We start from the raw sequence: 20538 nt of genomic DNA, 5'->3' as shown, positions 1-20538 counted from the left end.
TGCCACAGCACAGGAAATTAGTCTGAACAAGGATTTTAGATCCTTAATACCAAATCCCAGGACTCTGATTTAATCAGCACTCCACTGAGATGTGTAGATGGTTTCCTGGAGAAAAAAGGGAACGTGTGTACAACTGAAGAGCTACAGAATTAAAATAAACTAATCTACGACAACAAAGTATTTGAGAAGCTATAAAACCTGTGCTTAGATGTTGGTTTCTTTGAAACATAATGAGAAATTGGCAAAGAACCGGAAATGAAAAGGTTTTTTGGACCAAGTCATAACACAAATCTTCCGGCTGACAGTGAAGGAGATAGGTTTGGCTTTCCAAGAGAGTTCAGGTAGTGGCCTGAAAGTTGGCTTGTAGTACACACTACTAAGCACAAAGACCCCGATTCACTGAAGCTCTTGAGCATAAGCTTAACTTTATGCAAGTACTTAACTGCCATTGATTTCAATGGGATTTAATTATTTACTTAAGTGAATCAGGCCCTAACACACCTCTCTAGGGATCATGGCTAATTCTGGGCCCTCATAGGACATTTTGAAATCAGAGTCTCAGTCTCCAAATTGTACCGGGCTGCCCAGTCAGTGCTACTAGATAAGGCCTGTCAACTACCTGCAGCATTGTACCATATATATGCACAAATGACAGTGTGAGGATTAAAGAAGAAGAAAAGAACATGATGTCCCAAAGTGGATGGTTGGATGAAAGGCTCTTGGCCTCTCTGGGACACACAAGTATTCCTTCATCTCTGCCAGAGAGAAGAAATGCTCCCAACAATACAACCCTGAAGAGAAACAAAAAGAACTGATGATAAAAATCCAGAATACTGGGGCACTACCAACTGTCGCTTCTGCATCTGCAGGAAACTAATTCACGATGAACATCTGAACTGATACCCATCTGGAATCACTTCCAAGTTAATAAAGACTAAGGCAATACAAGATTTTAATTATCCTCATTACACAGGATTTGTGCACTAAAAGAGCAGAATAGATTCTCTGGAAAAGAACTGAATACAGTACGAGGCTCTCTTTCAGACAGTAAACAATAAAGGAAATTTGATCGCGCCAGCTTTAAGATACGGTTTATGTATATTAGTAGGAGATACCACATACAGCTAATTCATTCCTTCATCATCCCCCTGCAAGCAAAAAGGACCCAACCCATGCAAACACCTAAAAATATAAAATTAGCAAGCTCTGTTCTCATTAAAAATAATATAGTGTTAAACTAGCATAAAATAGCAAGTTAGAAGACTGAGGTTAATTCTGAAAGCATCCTATTGCAGACAAAATATATCTTAAAGCCCATAAGAGAGGAGCCATAAGTAGTTTTACATTTATGCGTGTCTGCACTGATCAGAAATGGTGTCCGCATTGTTTGTCAGCCAACTCCTGCCTCTCACCCCATTCAAGCTATTGGCAGCCCTTGTTCAATATTTTGGACCTCTGTCACGAAGCAGGAATATGCATTCAGAGGTGGAAAAAGTACCCAAAAAGTTATTTGAGTACCAATGATAGTACAAGCGCCATGGGGGACATCCTCTATTGCATAAGTTAAAAATGCACGAGGCTGTGTTAACCTTTTCTCGTCTCATGCTCATGCACCATAAACTTTTGTGCCAATGTGCACCCACAGACAAGACTGTGCAATGCAGGCTGATCTTCCATTGATACGCCTCCTTTTTTTGAAAACCAGTCCCACATCATGCCGGCTAGGTGGCTGATGTGAGCTGCTTTTATTGAGGAGTAGACAGCTGCATGCAGGAGTGGCAATCTTGTTTTCATGTATTTCGCTGGCCAAGCTGTATGCACCTGATGGGTCATTTGCGCAGACACATTCAAAGACACAGCCAGATGTTTATAATACACTCTTCAGCATACGTGGCCAACTTCACTATCTTATGCAGCTCAAAGGACCAATTTTTAGAAGTTCACAAGCTGAAGCACACCTTCCAGGAGCTGAGGCTTAGGGCTCCAGCCTCACTCCTGCTGAAGTCCTGAGCCCTGGTTGATGCACCCCACAGGGCATATGCCCAGAGACCCTCCTTCCCATGGGGAAGAAGGTCCTAACCCACCTCCCCACTGCCAGGCAGGGGACTCAAGCTCTCCACACCCCAGTTTGTTAGGTGGGGAATGGGGAGGCAGAGAGGGTTTGTGAGGTACATTGTAACTTTTAAGGAGCCACATGTGGCTCAAGAACAACAACTTGACTATTCCTGCTCTACAGGGTCACTAAAATCTGAACCAATATAACCTATTAGCTCTGTGATATCTAAAGTTAGGTGTTCCCACATGCTGGTGTTCACTTTGAACTCCACAGCTGAAATATGCTCCATTTGTGAAGAGATTTGTGAGAGGTTTTTAAAAAAAAAGTAAATGGTTGTAATAGATTTCTACAAGAGCAACTTCAGGAACAAATGAGGTTTTTAAAAATAAGCTACTTGACCAGTCATGGTGCAGTTCATTTTTGTGCTCCATTCCCCCCCCCCCCCAGCCCCCCACCCCAAGGATAGTATTAAATTGCATGCATCCTAAGTAACCACACTGGTTTTGTCTTAACAAACTTGGCTGGGAGATCAATCCACATATTTGCTGCTTTCTGCATGAAAAAGTGCTTCCTGACATCTGTTCTGAATTTGTGGATACTTAATTTCCATTAATGCCCTCGTCTCCTATCTTCAGAGCTGAACTGAAAATAGTAACTTGACAGATATGTATATATCACTGAAGATTTTATTTACAGACAACCATTAAACTCCCTCCTACATTTGCTTTTCTTTGCTACATTAAACAGAGGAGAATTTTTTTAGCTTGGAATTTATAGCTCAGACCAGACATTTTAGTGCTGGGATCAGCATCATGTGCTTCCCTTATTCTGTATCATTTCATGTGTTACAATATCTATTTTAGAACAAGTAAGACACACTGACTGTGGTAAACTAAAATTACAATAACTTAATCTCTGCTCACTTACATTTTTTGAAGCTTCACGGTCATTTTTTCCAGTCAATTCTTTATGCTCTAGCAGGTTTATTTCAGTGCTTATTTGCCTTAATCAGTTTGTATTCAGTGTCGTGTAATTAATAATGTTACAGCCAGTGTGGAACTTGTTTAGAGTTAATTTGGATATTGTGAAACTAAAGCCCCACATAGGTTCAATATTTTGTAACATGCAAAAATTGCAACTCAGCTTAGAATGATACTGGTTTATGGAGAGAAGCAGGCGGTAAGTAGAGGAGATAGATCCTCAGCTGCTGTAAACCATCATAACATCATTGATTTCCATGGAGATAAAATTATTTATACCAACCTCTGATCTGCACAAAAGCTAAAATGGCAGATGGATCTTGAATGAACATCCCTGGACCCCACTAAAAGATCAGCATAGACATCCTATTCCAAAATGTTGCTGTTAAAGCTTGGTTTCCCAAACAAAGGCATTTTCTGTGCCTTCATGTCACCCATATTTCACTCTTCCCTTGGTCAAATGATAGGGCCAGATCATATTTCTAATTAAGCTAATGTCAAAATTGCTGGTAATGTAGTGTGGCAGGGTGGGGCCAGGAGGGGAAAGGCATGAGTAAAAAACAGGGCTGACAATCAAAGTGGGAGCAGCTGAGGAGTAGGCTGCCCTAAATCGATTGGGGCCAGGTGATCCCACTCAGGGCTACCTTTATAAGCCTTCTCCATGCAGTACAAGGGGGGTTAAGGAGAGTTTGGAAGGTGAGCAAGGAGGGGGAAGGAGACTGGGGGGCACACCAGAGACCACAAAAGAGGAGAGGAGCCTCGGCAACCCAGGGGGCTGGGCTACCCCAACCCAGGGGGCTTGAAGCCCAACCAGAGATTGTGGGGAACTGGTCAGCCGGAGGAGCCAAACAAAGAAGGGGATTTGCTGCCACGGGTACGACTAGCAGAAGGAGGTACTGGGGGAACTGACTGGGGAAGTGGACCATGGAGAAGAGCTGCAAGGGCAAGGGTGAAGGGAGTCAGCCATCCAGGATCCCTTGGCCAGAACCCGGCACAAGTGGGAAGGGACTGGGTTCACCCCAGACCACCCCCTGCCCCAGCTAGGGTAATGGGGTTTGTATGGTGGAGCCAGTGGACTGATCGGAGGACCTGGGGCCCAGGAGCGAGACTGACCCTGCCACAGTAGGTAGGATCAGAAAAGGGCACTTACTCCTTTCCTTAGGTATTTACAATCTGAGCAAATGCAGGCTGTATAGCACATGTGTTTATCGCATTTCAAGAGATAATTCTGACTGTTCAGATACTGAAAATATCTCTAATGAAATGAAATTCTCTGACAACCTCACAATGTAAACTTTCATTCATTTGGTGGTGAATGGTTTACGTTGGTTTTGTTTAAGTGAATGTTTTCCAATATGATTTGATTCGATAAGATGTTTTGTAACTTGAGCTAAAAATTATCTTCACAGGTTCCATTGTCTTTAAAGGCCTTTTGATCCAGCTGTTGATATGCATGTACACTAATTCCTTCAAAACAGATTCAGTCATAACAAAAATACATCTGGCCTCATTCACTCCATTATAATGTAATGTGCAGTGGATTGACTGCTGATGTTTTAAATCATGTGGTACATTTTTCTACTGAAAAGAAAATTAGAGTTAATTACAAAATGTATGAGCTAATGTAGCACCAAGGGAGTTACATAGCCAACTGTGGCCAACATTTATGAAGCCTGTTACCACTATGCTACATATTTTAATCAAAGCAACCAGGCTGTCACCATGGTCACTCAATTATATCTTCACAGGTGACACTTACATCCATGCAGAATACCACTGAAGTCAATGGAATCCTACAGAGGACTTCTGGGGAAAGGATCTGCAGAATCAGAGTCTGTGCAGAGGGATCCATTTGTCCAGCACTGAAATGCCACTATTTCCAAGGCTACAAAGCTTAGCTGTTCAGTAGTAATACTTTATTTGCAGACATGTCAATACTAATATTTTGTACTTTTCTATTGTATCTGAATAACAACAGCAGGAATCACACTTTGCATGTCAATAGAATAGCATATGACACTGGCAGAAGTCTGCAAAGGGACAAACAGCAGTTTGGTCCCTAATGCTCTTTGAAAATCAGAGGAGTTGGGCATCTAACTACCATATGTGCCTATGAAAACTTCCCTTATTAATCTGAAAAATGTCTAATATTTAGAACACTATTTTTGTGTCATTTGAAGGATGATACTTCCAGCCAGCACAGCACTCAGAAGGGAAGGCGCCCCCTACTGAATCACCATGACTAGTTACTGGAATAACCGTGTTGACTGAAAGTCTACTATCCACACACAGACTTGACGCATACATCCTCAGTTTCATCTTATGGAATCATATGACCTGAATGGTAATGTAGTCCATCTTGTATTTCCTTATGGCAATTATTTTCACAGCACATCTTCACAAATGTGAAAATGTTTTCACAGGGCAAATTTGCAGAATTATTTAATCCGCAAACCACACACACACACACACACACACACACACACACACACACACACACACACACACACACACACACACACACACACACACACACACACACAGAGGCAGCAAAGAAAAAGTGCACAATGGAAGTTCACATTGAGGATCGTACTAGAGGTGAAATAAATGAATATTTGATCTTTCATTCACTTATGAAGAGTAATGTTCAGGCAAACCCTACATTAATATGACATCAGCAATGAAAAAAAATTGAAGTACTGTAATGTTAAACCAAATTAATGCCAGTAAATGGCAACTTCATCTGTCACTGAAGTTGACCTAAACAAAAAAGCAGTCATGTAGCACTTTAAAGACTAGCAAAATAATTTATTAGGTGATGAGCTTTCGTGGGACAGACTTACTTCTTCAGATATTTCAAAAGCTCAGCACCCAACAAATTATTGTGTTAGTCTTTAAGTGCTACATGACGGTTTTTTTGTTTTGACAGAATATAGACTAACACAGTTATCTCTCTGGTATGTATGGCTATGGTCGGAAGAAGGGGGTCTGTCCCATGAAAGCTCATCACCTAATAAATTTTTGTTAGTTTTTGAAGTGCTACTTGACTGCTATTTTGTTTTGACAGCTATCTCTCTGTTACTATTGAAGTTGACCTGTATAAATAGTGGAGCACATTTTATATGTTCAAGCATCTCCTTGCTTACCAAGCAAAAAGAACAGAACATAGCACAGAATAGTGTAACACCTTGATTTTTAATATCATTTTCCCCACAATATACCTATGAATGGGGATGGGTGGGAAGGAAGGGAATGAAAGTTCTCATTCTCATCCTTAAATGTGAATTTGCTCTCAAATGTCAGTTCTTACAATCTGAACAGTTCTTGCTAAGACACCAAGTTTTAGCCCTTTGCAAAACGCTAAAGCATTACTTTGGAAAAAAGGTATAATGATGTATATATAAAATCCTTATACCACAATCATAGGAGCAATAATATAATATTTTTGATATTTACAGGCATTCTCTGTATGAAAACCCAAATGGAGAAGCAAACAATGAATGTGCTAATTATAAATTAATTTCCTTCTCATACAAAAAACATTGTTGTGTCATGAAAACAGCTGGCACCTTGGCGTGCATCTTTTTTCTTTTTTTTGTTTTGTTTAGCTTCCAAACTCAGACAGTTCAAACATGTCATTGATTAGTTCCCTGATATCCATAACTACTGAAAACAGACCATTTTAAAGTACTTTGGATTATGCTACCTTGGTGATATGCTGATGTTTAGCATCTGCTTTCAGAGCCAGATTTATCAATGAAACATAAAGCTTGCATTGGGTTTTGGAAACATCAGGGTGGATGAATACACTTAGCTTAAACAAATAATTCAAAAAATTCTCTTTGAAGTGAGCACAAGATTAAACCGAGAGAAAAAATTAAAGCTAGAGACCTATATATGGAGATAAACTAAGTGGCAGTGATGGAAACAATAGGATTGTTGCCACTTGACTTGGGAAAAGAAATAGGGCTAAAGCATCTTCACTACAGCTCCTAAAGACAAAACTGCATTGACAAGGGAACTGCTATTTTTCTCCATCTTTATTTCTGTCTTTGGCATTTCTAAAGCACCCCTCACTTCAGCATTTTGATCCAGCGGGATGTTCCTGGCTTCCTGGGCACATTTCCTCTTTAGCTGTGGAACTGTGTAGTTCATCCTCAATGAGGTTAGAAAGCAGTTGCTATTAACTATGCCCCCTTGCGTGAGGAGTACAATATGGAAACCAATGATGCTGATGCGTTCACTATAAAAGATGAGATGCTGTTCTGAAGTTAAGTAAATGGCAAAACACTCACTGATTTCAATGGGAGAACTATTAATGAGACAGGTCTTTGATAAAACTAAAGCTGCCCTAGGACACTACATAACTGCACCTAAAGTTAAATCAAAGTACATTGTTAGGTCATTACTCTGTTCCCATTAAGGTCAAAGGAAAAACTCTTGATTTTGGTGGTGTGGGATCATACAACCAATAAAAGGTCAAAGAGAGGGAAGGAATTTTCAGAAGTAACAGCAATTAACTGAGATTCTGGTTAAACAATCCTCTTATTTTGATTAGCTTAGTGGCTATCAAACTTCAAATAATTAGATCCTATTATCAAGCAGAAAAATGAATATTTAGAAGGTGCTTACCTTTGCTTCACATTTCTTGTGGCAGGCATACTTGCAAACTAAAATAAAAACCAAGAAAATACATAAGCAAAATATTCAGTTATTCCCCCATTCCATATCTCTTTAAGGCTTCCTTCAACCACACAGCCTGATAACCCCAGTTCTTCCACTGAGGTGTGCTTCAGTTCTTTGAGAAAAACACCAATGAACAAATAACAAACATACCCCTAACCAGGTATCAAAAATGCAACCAGTTTTTAGCCTGTTTAAATGCAACTCTGCAGCCTACCCTGAAAGATGCATTAGCTGAAATAATCCTCTATCACTTTTCATGTGATCTGTTATTTTATTTTAATAATATATTTTTGGTTTAACATTATGGTCCAATCACCTCGATACTTACCATCACACACCAGAGGTAGTATGAAAATAGTAGGTATAAACAGCAAAGATAACAATGTTAACTTGTTTCTAACAAATTGTTGCAATCACTAAAAGAGCTGTGAACCCCTGTCACTTCAGCAAGCCCAGAGAACAAAATGAATCAAAACTTTCCAGTCATGGTCACTTGAGAGCGAGATAAGATCATGTGTTTCACAATCCAACACTTATAGTCCTTTGCACAATACGATGAACAGTGTGTCCAAGTAAGAAGATTACAGCTATTTGAACTGCTAGACTAGCTGAGATCAAGATCAGTCAGGTGATAAAACAGTGGGTTTGGGATTTATAAAAATACTGTTTTTCTTAAAAGACAATTGGAAGAGCACCCAGACAGTGACACAGGCAAGACGGTAACACTGTATACAGAAATATTCACAGTCGTAGCCTGATTATGAGGTTTTGCATCGTGTGTACCTTTTAATTTGTAGTTTAGTTTTAATTTAATTTCATTTTATTTCCAGACTTTTGTTTACTGAGAGTCTCAAAAGCTGGAACAGATTTTTTAAAGGAATCTCTTTGTAAAATAAATATGCTTGAATACCTCACAGTTCCATTTTCAATAACTGTCCAGACAGAGTAAGTGAATGTCCGAGAGTCTCACATTCTTAACTTTGAGGCTGAAACCAATGTTGTTTTCTCTGCACCCCTGAATAACACATTCGTAGTAACAGTTTCCTGCAGTCTGCACCCAGTTACTTAGTTCAGGAAGTGTGTTTTCATCTTACTGTGAAAATAGGGGCATGATACATTGAGTATCAGGATGTTTCTGGTCAGAAATGTCAGAGTGGTAGCCATGTTAGTGTGTATTTGCAAAAACAACGAGAAGTCCTGTGGCACCTTATAGACTAATAGATTTACTGGAGCATAAGCTTTCATAGGCAAAGACCCACTTCATCAGATGCTTGTCACAAATGGGCATTTAAAATGGGCAGTCCAGTGAGGCTCTCCAGCTTTCATTTGATCATGTATTTTCCAGCAATTCTACTTCCCTTGGTTTGGGAACACTTTGATAAATCTTGACTGGGAGTCCTTATGTGGTCAGCTCCTTTCTAATTCTGTGTCAGGATGCCTGCTGAATGTTCACCAAGGTAAAAGAACTCTCTCTCTCACACACACACACACACACACACTCTCTCTCTCTCTCTCTCTCTCTGATATGCTACAGGTTGAATCTCTCTCATCCAGCACCCTCAGGACCTGACCAGTACTGGAGGAGAGAATTTGCTGGAAGACGGTAGGACAATATTGTCTAGCAGATTACCAACAAGTCCACTGCTTACTGGGCTCTTAGAAGATACTTGGGGTAAATTACAGCTAAACTACAGAACAGAACGCTGAAGACATGACTGGTGTCTGTAAACAAACTTTATGGAACCATGGGAAACTTAGCCACACCCATCATAAGTGGTCATCTGACTAACTAAAATCATGCTTGACTATGGATGTTGCTGGACAAGAGAGTGCCAGATTAGAGATATTCGATCTGTACTACCTTTGACCTGTTCCTGATGGTTCAGGAGAATGCAAAAATCCCCTATAATTAATCTACTCAATTAAGCAATGCTGTACTCTCAGCAGTTCTAACTGATCTTTGCAGGTGATTAGTTACATTTGGTAGGATGAGACAATTATTTGTTATCTTAGCTGATCTTGTCAGGTACTCAATGCCCTTGATTATCAAGCCTTAATTCCCAAGAGGTGAAATGTCTTATTTTCTGAGAAGTAATAAGAATATGCAGTCCTGTCTATCAACAATAATTCTATGTGAGCATACACAATAACAAGTAATTAAAAACGATTCAGTCCTAAACCAAATGAAATTTTGACAAGGGGGACTTTGATTTTCATGCTTGCTACCACAGGGTCTGACTAAACTGATTAGCTTGAAGTTCATGTACACAGAATAATCTTTGCGGGAATTAACATGGTGGAGTCTCTTGATTCCTGTTGATACTGTAAATGGTTAAAAGTTATAATCTTTCCCCCGCATAAATTATACAGTCTTGTTTAAAATTCCATTTGAAGACATCTGGTGAGATAAGTCTAAAATATGGCATAGTTATGCAAACAATACACTGTCTCTGTAAGTCTGGTATCATTAAGAAGCAATTACAAACAGTGAACTAGAGAGAAGCAAAGCTACTGGGAAACCCTGCTGTTACAAAGAAAGGCTTATTTGTCTGCTTTTCTTGTGAATAAGCATGACTGCATGGAGGGTATTTTGCAGTGTAAAGCATCAACTTATATTTCATTCCAGGATGACTGCAATTGTTTCATTGCCAGTTCACGTGCTACCAAATTACAAAGGTTACATAGCATGCAATATATATGGTTGTGGGCACAAACCTGCAGTCATTATGCTAGATAAGTAGGCTTGGAAAGACTGCCTTTTTATTAATAAATGTCAACTTTACTATCCAGGCACACACCATCAAAATGTATTTCCACTGATGATAATCAAAATTTACAGAGAGGCACTATAAGAAAAATGCTGCTTGAGAACTTAGTGGAGTTTGATTTAAAGCTAAAGTTTTGACCTTTGTTGTTGAGAGTTTGTCTTTTAACTCAATGTCTGCTGTCATTAAATAATTGTTCCCCTCCCATTGCCTGATCTTCACTATTTCCTGCAACTGCGAAACAATAAACCAGGAAAAATGCTTAAACATAAACACTGATTTGATCTCTCACCATTTAAAATTAAAAAAAAAAAAAAAAACAGAATTCTGCCAAGCCTGAGGGTAAACACCACTTTAGTAAAATGGAAGTTTAGTTTGAGTAAAGACTGCAGGGCCTTGCATCATCACCTTCAGAAAGGCATGTGAGAAGCATTGCACCAAACTGAATTACTTCAGAAATATTTCAGGTCCGCACAGAGCATAGGTCAACACTACACGATAAATCATTATCTCTACTAGTCCGTGATTCACTAAGAAGAGGGAACAAAGGATCCAAAATAACTTGTGAATATTACAGATCAAGCGGAGCCCTTTAGTTCAAACCCATTCACTTTTTTCCAGGTATTTTATGTGTAAAATACTGGAACTGTAGATGAGCAACATGGGTAAACCTGTTTAAGTTTAGCTTCCCTGAGAGCTTTGTTTCTCTCAGTGTCCACAAATGCCCCTATTCACACCTGAACTGCGGTGCTGCTAAGTAACAGACACAACATCATGCACATCTTGCTCTTACTGTATACTATTACTAATAATAATTATAATAATAATAAAGCTAGAGATAGATAAATATGTTGGGAATGAGATCACTGTCTCTGTCCAGATGCCATGAACAAAACAAGCATTCCTTTGTGTTCTGAGGTAGAAAGGACGCTTTCTGCTTCATTCTGGGATGAAAGTCAAAATGTCTGTGGCACACACCAGTGCTCAACAACATATCAGAAACATCCAGTAATAGTAGCACATATATGTCACACAGCAAAAGCACAGCTATAAACACCCCATAGCCTCAGGGAGTTCAGATTTCCAAACAAGATCTTCAATCCGCATTTATCTCCATGCAAGACTGAAAAACTTTTAATCCTCCCATACCAAACTGGGAATGCTCAACGTTTGGGTCTAGATTTTATGGTTTAGGGGCATCTCTAAGAACAATAACCACCATCTCCACTTCTATAGCAACAGTAATTCAAGGACCCCAGAACAGTTACATCCCTGTGAAATAATATGGGAATTACAACATGCATTTTAACAATGGGTAAAATGATTTGTACAAGATGAATATATGAAAAAGATTAGAATAGGACCTGCCCTTGTGCTATCCATTTGGCCACACAACCAAATTATGCATTTCTCTGAGGCTGCTGACACTGCTTCTTGTACAGATTGGTATTTCATACACACGCAGTGACCCCTGCAAACCGACCACTCTGGCAGCCACTCAGAAAGATTCAGGTACCACCGGGCTGATTCACAGAATGCCCACAGCCATGTACAACCAGCAGCACGTGTTTCTACTGGTGATGCCCATCCACATGTGCATTGGTACACGTAACAAAATTTATTCTGTCCATGAATGGATAAAATTAAAGGAACGCTTCACTGGGGAAGTATTCAGCTTTAAAAAAAAAAGCAGCAATGCAGGGATGACCAGACTTGCTGGATTAGGTATAAAAAAAGAATCTAATAAATTGCCACACATGGGACACTTCCTGGCATTTAGCAAATGTCTTGGAGCATAAGTCATAAACACAAAGCCAGTTATCAGCTCCCCAGAAAGTGCCTCACAGCAACATTTCAATTGTTATCTTAAAAAATACCATAAAAGCAAATGCAAAGACTCAAGAATGAAATTCATACAAACATTACAGAGCGGGTGAAAATATTTGGTTGAAAATGCATTACTACAAAAAACGACCTCTTATCAAAATGAATAATTTTCTTGGGACATTTTCTATTTAAAATGGTGGGATTTTTTCAACTAAAATAAAAAGACAGAAGAAAAGAACAAAACCTTACAACAAAGATTGTTTTTACTAGTTTTCTGTTGTTAGGGGTTTAAGGACCATGGAACATCAGGACCAGGAGCTGGTGAGGAGGAATAAAGAAGAATTGGGGCGGGGGGGCAGGGAAAAAAAACATAAGCATGGAGAATGGGCAGGAACAGAGTAAGGATCGTGCTCAGGCCCAGGAGGCAGAACACGTAGACATGATGAATCTACAAAGAGGAAAAACATCAGATAGCAGAATCAAAAGTACTGATCTTGATAAATGTGGGCTCTGAAACAGCGGATAGTGTTTCTTAATTGCATAGATGCCTCTTTTACTGCTGCTACTCTCTGCAGAGACTCCTCAGAAGTCTGGAGGCTTTAAAACTCTCCCAGAGCCTTGTTACAGGTGGCTATGTGAAGAGCAGGGTGATGTGGTACTACCAAGACACTGCTTCTAATCAGTTACTTTGTGAGCTGGCATCTGCAGGAGAAACCATCTAGTGAGGAAGTCCTATTGCCTCCTCCACTGCTGTGACCGCAGCTCTGACACAGTCACATGCATGAGGTCTGTCTCATCAGTAACATTATCCAGTCCAGCTCCCAGACAATGTGTGATTCTTCCTTATGATACAATTCCAGTGTTTTGTCCAGGCTGGCTATAAAAACCACAAGCAATGGGAGGTTCTATCATTGTCCCGGGGCGGCTAACCCAAGCCAAAAGCAGCTTTCACATTCTTCATATTCATCTCAAATGGTCCTTTTCCTAACTTCATCCCATCATACTTAGTGATCTTCCTAGTGCAGCTCCCTCTAAAATTCCCCCTTCCTTGATGCTTATGCCCTCTGAGTATCTGTACAGTAAGATACTTAATGCAGTCTGAGCTAACATGTATAGTAGTTTTCAAGAGAATGAATGCCTCAGACACTAAACATTACATTAGTCATCTATTGACTTTCCATTAACTTTATAGTAACTATTTAATCCTAGAGGGTATCTCTTTTAGACGACTACTGTGGCAAAAAGCCAATAACGGCTCACAACAAAGGGACCCTTTGTTTTTCAGTCCAACAAACATGAAGATGGAAAAAAGTTGGAAAAATAACAACATACTCATAGCAGATCAGCTGTTAAGAAAACACGAACGACCATGATTTACAGTAGGGAAAAAAAGAAACCAAAAACCCTCTGACATGACTTACAGTGAAAAGAACTCAGCGAGCAGTTTTTACCAAACCATGACATTCTTCAGAACCAATTACAGGTGATAAACCAGCCAACTCGTCTCCAGACTATGGTCCGTCTGTTTCCTTGTATTATCACAGTTGATAACTGTCAACGGGAATGAATCTGTTTGAAGCAGTCCAGCAGATTTAATCAACGTCACACTCAGTAAGACTGCTTCAGTTCCTCAGCTCAACAGCTGAAGGTCTGCATTCCGTACATCAGCTCTGCTGTCAAATACAGGCCTTTCCAAATTTGTGTTTCAGAATTCTGGCATCAGTTCCAAGAACAATTGTCTCTAACTGGCTGACACTGAAGTGTAGGGCATGCCTTATTTAGTCCAGTGACTACACTTCAGAAAATCTCCTAAACAATAGCTCTGAGATGCAATACAGTTCACATTTTTTCCAACTTAGTCCAGTTAAGTGCTTCTTGGAAGTTAAGGGGAGTGTTGCCACAGTGAGAACTGTGCAATGAGGCCTTGTCATTATAATCCTTTAGGATCAAAGTTAAAAAAAAAAAGTAATGAAAAAGTCTAACAATAAACATTATTAAACAAAGGGTTGGTCACTTACATTATACTAAAAGCTAAAAGCCCATGTGTTAAACAGGTGTAATCTGTAAAAACAAGTGACAGTTTATGGTTGTATGGTAAGTATGAGCAAGAGTGGACAAGTGTACGTATGTGTGTTGTGCTGGCAGATTTTTCTTGATTTCTGTGTGTGGCAAACGAGAGGTGTCTGTTGCGGCAAGTGGCTGTGTGTGTGTTTAGGGTTAATATGCATGCTGGTTGTGTTGCTGTGTGTACTGGGAGAGTCATGGGTGGCCATGGCACATGAGGAGAGTGTGCTGTTCTGAGGGGGCTTTGTGCATTTGGGATTATTGTGTGTTTGCCATGTTGCTGTAGGGAGGCTTTCGAAGAATGGTGGGAAGTGGGGTAAGTATTCCTGCATCTGTGCCACATCTCAGTTACCTTAGATATCACGATGGCCAAGTATACTCACCATGGAAAGATGCCTTGTTGTCATGTATGTGTAATTTGTAAAGTCAAAATGGCTGAGAACAATCCTGAGCTGCTCAGTTTCCACTCAATCCATCTAGGTAGATCCTAGATGTGCAGAGTACCATCTGTGGAGTCTAGAGATGGGGTCATGATGGCTCCTATAACAGGGTGTACTGACCCATTAAACCTAAGTGGGGGGGACCAATGTGGATGTGAACAAAGAATACTGTTGTCAGAAAACAGCTGAATCCAGAAGAGAGGTGGTGGTTCAGGGAAGCTGGCAGAGTCATTAGACGTTCCCAGGACACCATCAATTTATGAGTCCAGGATCAGGTGCATTTTGGCTGGAAGAAAGGAGAACCCATCTCCATGCTACACTAATTAGGGTAAGCTTTCAGGAGGAAGCTAGTATATGCATTCCTTCCCTCTCAAAACAGTGTGCACTGATGGAGGAAGAAAACCTGAGAAAAAGGCTATACTTCTATTGAGATAAATAAAGTCTCCATGGACATCAAGAGAGATGGTTATGAACTATGGCCTTTACTGTGACAGACCTTATCTCTGGGGCACTGAGGGCTATTTTGAATTATTTTGCACTATTGGCCTTTCAGGGGAAGTCTGTTGATAGCCCTGAAAAAGACGATATAGCATCATTAACGGTCCCCCAAAAAAGGGAGTAAAATGGAGGGCACTGTGGAAACACCTCTGGCTTCTAGAGGGTATCCTGGAAAATGGCAACTCAGCTTCACTGCCACAGAAATTTCAGATTCTCATGACCTCTTGTTGTGCAGGACTGTCTCCAGGAGTATTTCTGATGGGGACAATCTAGGTCTTAACTATGAAGGGTGAGAAAGAATTTGAAGAGCAAACTAGATAAAAACCAACAGCTATTTTCTTGAAGCACATCAGAAGCAGAAAGCTTCTCAAACAGTCAGTAGTGCCACCGTCCAATCAATGTGCAAAAGGAGCACTCAAGGAAGACAAACCCATTGCAGAGAAGCTAAATGAATTATTCGCTGCATGGAATGTGAGGGCAATCCCCACAAAAGGCATTGTTTCTAGTTCAGAAATCTGAGGAACTGCCCCAGATGGAGATGTGAATAGAGATGGTGTAGGAATAAACTGATACATTAAATAGTAATAAATCACCAGGACTAGATAGTATTTACCCAAGACTCCAAAAGAACGCAAATATTAAACTGCAGAACTACTAACTGTGGTATGTAACCAATCATTTAAATCGGCATTTGTGGCCAGATGACTGGACGGCAGCTAAAATAACAGTTGTTTTTTGTTTGTTTGTTTTTTAAGTCTCCAGAGGTGATCCTGGCAATTACAGGCCAGTACACCTAATTTCAGTACTAGGGTAAATGGTAAAGAAAGGAATTATCAGACACAAGGATACAGTTTATGTATGGGGGAAGAATCAGAATCAAGACAACTTTTGTGAAGAGAACGCATGCTTCACTAATCGCTTGTGGGCAAGGGGGATCCAGTGGATAAAGTGCACTTCAGTTTCCAGAAAGCCTTTGGCAAGGTCCCTCACCTAAGCCTCAGAAGTGCAGTAAGCAGTCCTGGGATGAGAGGTCTTCTCATGTATCAGTAATTGGTTTAAAGACAGGAAACAAAGGGTATAAATAAAAGGTCAGTTTTCATAATGAAGAAACAAAATTAAAAGTAACCCTGTAGCACCTTAAAGACTAACAATTTTATTTATTAGGTAATAAACTTTCATGGGTAAGACCCATTGCAGAATCCTCCAGGGATCTATCTTGGGTCTGTGTTGTTAAACACAAATCCTGACTGATCTGGAAAAAAGGGGAAACAGTGAGGTGGCAAAATTTCCAGAAGATACAAAACTACTCAAGATAGCTAATCTAATGCAATCATAGGACTGCAAATAGTTAAACAGGGATCTCATAGAGCTGGGTGACTGGGCAATAAAAGGGCAGATGAAATTCAGTATTGACACATGCAAAGTAGTGTACATGGGGAAACTTAATCACACTTTTACATACAAAATGACAGTGCCTAAATATTATCATTCAAGAAAGAGACTTGAATGAAACTCTGAATAGCTCTCTAAAAACATCTGCTTCGCAGGGTTCCCTCTAATAAGCCGCGCACAGGTAAGCTGACCGACAGAGGCTGGGGGAGAGGGGCCAAGAGGAAACTGCCACAGGGCACAGCAATGTAAGAGTTCAGGGCTCCCAGCCACCAAGGCCACTCCTACTGTGGCAGTGACAGCACCAGGAGCTCTGGGACCTTTAAGTCACTGCTGGAGCCACTCATGGTGCACACTGAGCAGTGCCACGGGTTGTCTTGGAGAGGTGTGGTGTACTCCAGGTGATGCTGAGGCCTGCCTGGGGAAGGCTAGCTCCAGCCCTGCCCCTTCCAGGCAGTGAGGAGCCAGGCCTCCCCTGCCTGCCTAGAGGTCCAGTAAGTCTGTGGGGGCTCAGCGCTGCCATTCAAAGAGCTGCCATGCATGGAGCTGCCATGGTCTCCTCTCCCACAGCTGCAGGGGTGATGGCTCCATGTGCTGTCCATCCTTCCCTCCCAGTGGGAGCCACACTGTGTAAGCACTGGGAAACCATGTTTCTTTGCTGCCCCCACCTGAGGGCTCTGCCCCTGCAGCTTTCTTTGACCTGGAATCATGGCCAATGGGACCTTCAGGGGGTGATGCCTGAAGGTGAGAGTGGGGCATTAAGGGCCACATGGAACCACCCTCCCACCAAATGGGAGATGTCCCAGGTAAGTTGCACCCCAACCCCTGGCCTCAGGCCTGAGCCCTCTCCTGCACTCTAATTCACTACAAGACCCTTCATCTCATGTCCCAGCTCCATCCCCCAGCCTCCTTCCGTACTTTTTCATCCCACCAAAGCTTATGCCCAAATAAATTTGTTAGCCTTTAAGGTGCCACAGGACTTGTCATTGTTTCTGCTCAGTACAGTGGCAGTGAAAAAAGCTAACAGAATGACAGGAACTGTTAAGAAAGGAATAGATAATAAGACAAAAAATATCACAATGCTACTCTATAAATTGATGGTACATCCACACCTTGAATACTGCATGTGGTTTTGGTGGTCCTCCTGGCCCCCACTTGGGAGGAGGGAAAAAATTGTGCTTTACTGGAGCCCAAAGACCCTGGGAGAGGGCTGGTCCAGACTGCAAACCATGTAGGAAAGAGCCTGTGTGCAAGAAACAGCCTGTGTTACACGTTTGTACTGGACCCGAAAAAATTATGCTTGAGCTTTGGTTACCCCACATCAAAAGATATTATAATGGGAAAAGATACAGAGAAGGGCAACAAAAAATGAGTTGGGGATGGAACAAGCTCCACATGAGGAAAAATCTAAAAGACAGACTAGTCAGTTTGAAAAGAGACAGCTAAGGTGGGGGTGTGATAGAAATCTAAAAACTCATGAATGATGTGGAGAAAGTGAGCAAACACATGTTATGTGCTTTCTCATATAACACATGAACCACAAGTCACCCACTGAAACGAATACACAGCAGGTTTAAAACAAAGAAGTGCTTCTTCACACAATGCACAGTCAGCCTGTGGAACTTATCAAGTGGTGTCATGAAGGCCATGCATTGTGGGATTTATTTAGACGTAAATGAATACGAATTCAAAATACGGTTAAAAAGAATTAGGTAAACTCATTGAGGATTGGTCCATCTATGGCTATTAGCCGAGACAATCAGGGATACAACATTATACTCCAGCTCTCCATAAATCTCCACTTCTGGAAGGTGAGACTGGACAGCAGAGCATGGATCTCACATATCTTGTTCTATACATTCCCTCCTCTGGCAGCAGCCATTACTAGGAGGCAGGCCACTGCGATAGATAGCCCATTTGTCTGACCCAATATAGCCATTCTTATGTTCTTATAAGGCAGGACTGTCTTTAGAATGTTTTTATGACACCATCTGTTATGCCCATTCAGTTTTAGAATCCCCAATAAATAACCAGTAAGTCTGAGAGCCAAGAAGACCTATGTTAAGTTACATAAGTCTGTGGAGAGGTGTGGCTATATATGTCCATTTTCCACTCTGTTCCTCTCTTAGTTACATGCATTTCAACTAAGTTAAAAACAGTCTGTCCCCATTTTCCCATACAAAGATGTATATTTATATCTAGATGTAGATAATGGGACTTTCAAAATTCAGTTGACCATTTTTCCAGCTGAACATGTGACAGCTTTTCTCCCAGTTAGGATAAACGCAAAAGCCACATAACTTGGCAATACTGCAGCATAGGCAGGATTTAAAGCACCTTCATGATATACATGAGCCTTATTCTGGTTCTGCTGACTTGTGCCATTGATGTCACTGGAGGGAGGAAATCCCATAATGTGAGTGTGCCAGTGTCACGATTTTTGCATCATGCTGGTGTCATGATGTAGCACAGAGACAAAGACGCTGCACTTCCCAATGCCCAACTCACTGGGAAGCTGAAACAATGCTCAGTTATTATAGAACGAGGAAATGATTTCTGGTGGATTCTTGCCTACCTCAAACTCTACGCATACTGCAAAACAAACTTATGCAACAGGGAGAGTGGGTTTTGGGGAGAAGGGAGTTTTTGGGAGAAGCATGGGCCTAGAGATGCAGAGCTCTGCAGTTTGTGTAAGGGTGGGGTTTTTTTACCTTTTCTTTTTCTTCTGATCAGATTTCAGAATTTTTTTTCACTTTACTGATTTTTTTTCAACCAGCTCTACAATTAAACAGCAGCAGTAACATGAGAAAAAGACGAAGAATGATATAACCAAGCAAGGAACTTACAGTGATAAGTCACAACAACACGATTCAGATGATAAATGAGTTTCAGTGGCACAGAGAGGCACGTTGGACTCTAAAATGAGAACAAGTCCCTCCTCAGGAGAGCAGAAGTTTGATCTTGATAGCAGAAGAAGGATTCTATTTTTAAGAAATTATCAGTCATATGCTGATGATGTGCAATGCTAACAGTCATACTGATGATAGCAACATCTGCTTATTCATTTCCTGTGTCCCAGCACTGCCTCCCCAGACCACTTTTGTTGTTTCTCTTTGTTTTCATTTTGCACAAGACCACTTTCTATTTTTAAGCTCCAATAAAAAAAAAGAGATAATATCTGATGGAGCATGCACTACTGAACTAGACGCACAGGGCCAGAATAAGGCCCTGCTGCACTTCACTTAAGGCTGGTATAATGGGTAAAGAGGTGCTTCAACAGATCCTTCAGACAGCATGTCTGTATAGCCTGTTCAGACTTCTGCTGGCACATGCTGAAGGCCACACAGAGAGCAGCAAGGAAGGAAAGAGCATTACATGATCCAGTGGTCCCATAATTGGATGTGGAGGGGCTCCAGACATTACTTCAACTCACATTTTGGAACAGCAGCTGTGGGGAGGAGGCTATGCAGCTACCCTTCAAGGTGGACTTGGGAGGATAAAATCTATACCAAACTCATCCTCCCTGCACTCCATCCATAGCAGAGTATTTATGCTTTACTCTGAGGAGACTTTTCAGCTTGTGTAAGTATTTTATTTGCAGCTACTGAGTTAAACGTAATAATTGTGTCCTCACATTTGCAATGTTCACAGAATTAAACTTAGAGAAAATATTGTGATACGGGACAGAGGTTGGTCTTCCCCATCTAGATCTGCTCACTTCCTCTGAGAGACAAAGTGTGGGTGGAGTTTAGGCATTGACTTTCAAATGAACCCAAAGGATTGAGCATCTTCTTTCCCCCTTTATCTCCTTCTAAATTTGCAATGGGATTTGT

General features: G+C 40.9%; 1 protein-coding gene across 5 annotated transcripts in view; it reads right to left on the bottom strand.

Annotated features, from left to right (window-relative positions):
• TNS3 (tensin 3) overlaps positions 1–20538 on the bottom strand; it is a 376357-nt gene that overhangs the window by 246038 nt on the left and 109781 nt on the right. For 4 of the 5 annotated variants that reach the window (XM_074988033.1, XM_074988034.1, XM_074988039.1 and 1 more), the window contains one exon: positions 7669–7706. In XM_074988033.1, coding sequence (XP_074844134.1) covers positions 7669–7706 — 38 coding nt within the window. Of the gene's footprint in view, positions 1–7668; positions 7707–13735; positions 13935–20538 lie in introns of those variants that run through there. The other variant, XM_074988035.1, reaches the window with a different exon arrangement.

The sequence above is a fragment of the Carettochelys insculpta genome, chromosome 2 (assembly GCF_033958435.1).
Source record: "Carettochelys insculpta isolate YL-2023 chromosome 2, ASM3395843v1, whole genome shotgun sequence".
NCBI lineage: Eukaryota > Metazoa > Chordata > Testudines > Carettochelyidae > Carettochelys > Carettochelys insculpta.
This window is presented reverse-complemented; position numbering and strand designations above follow the sequence as displayed.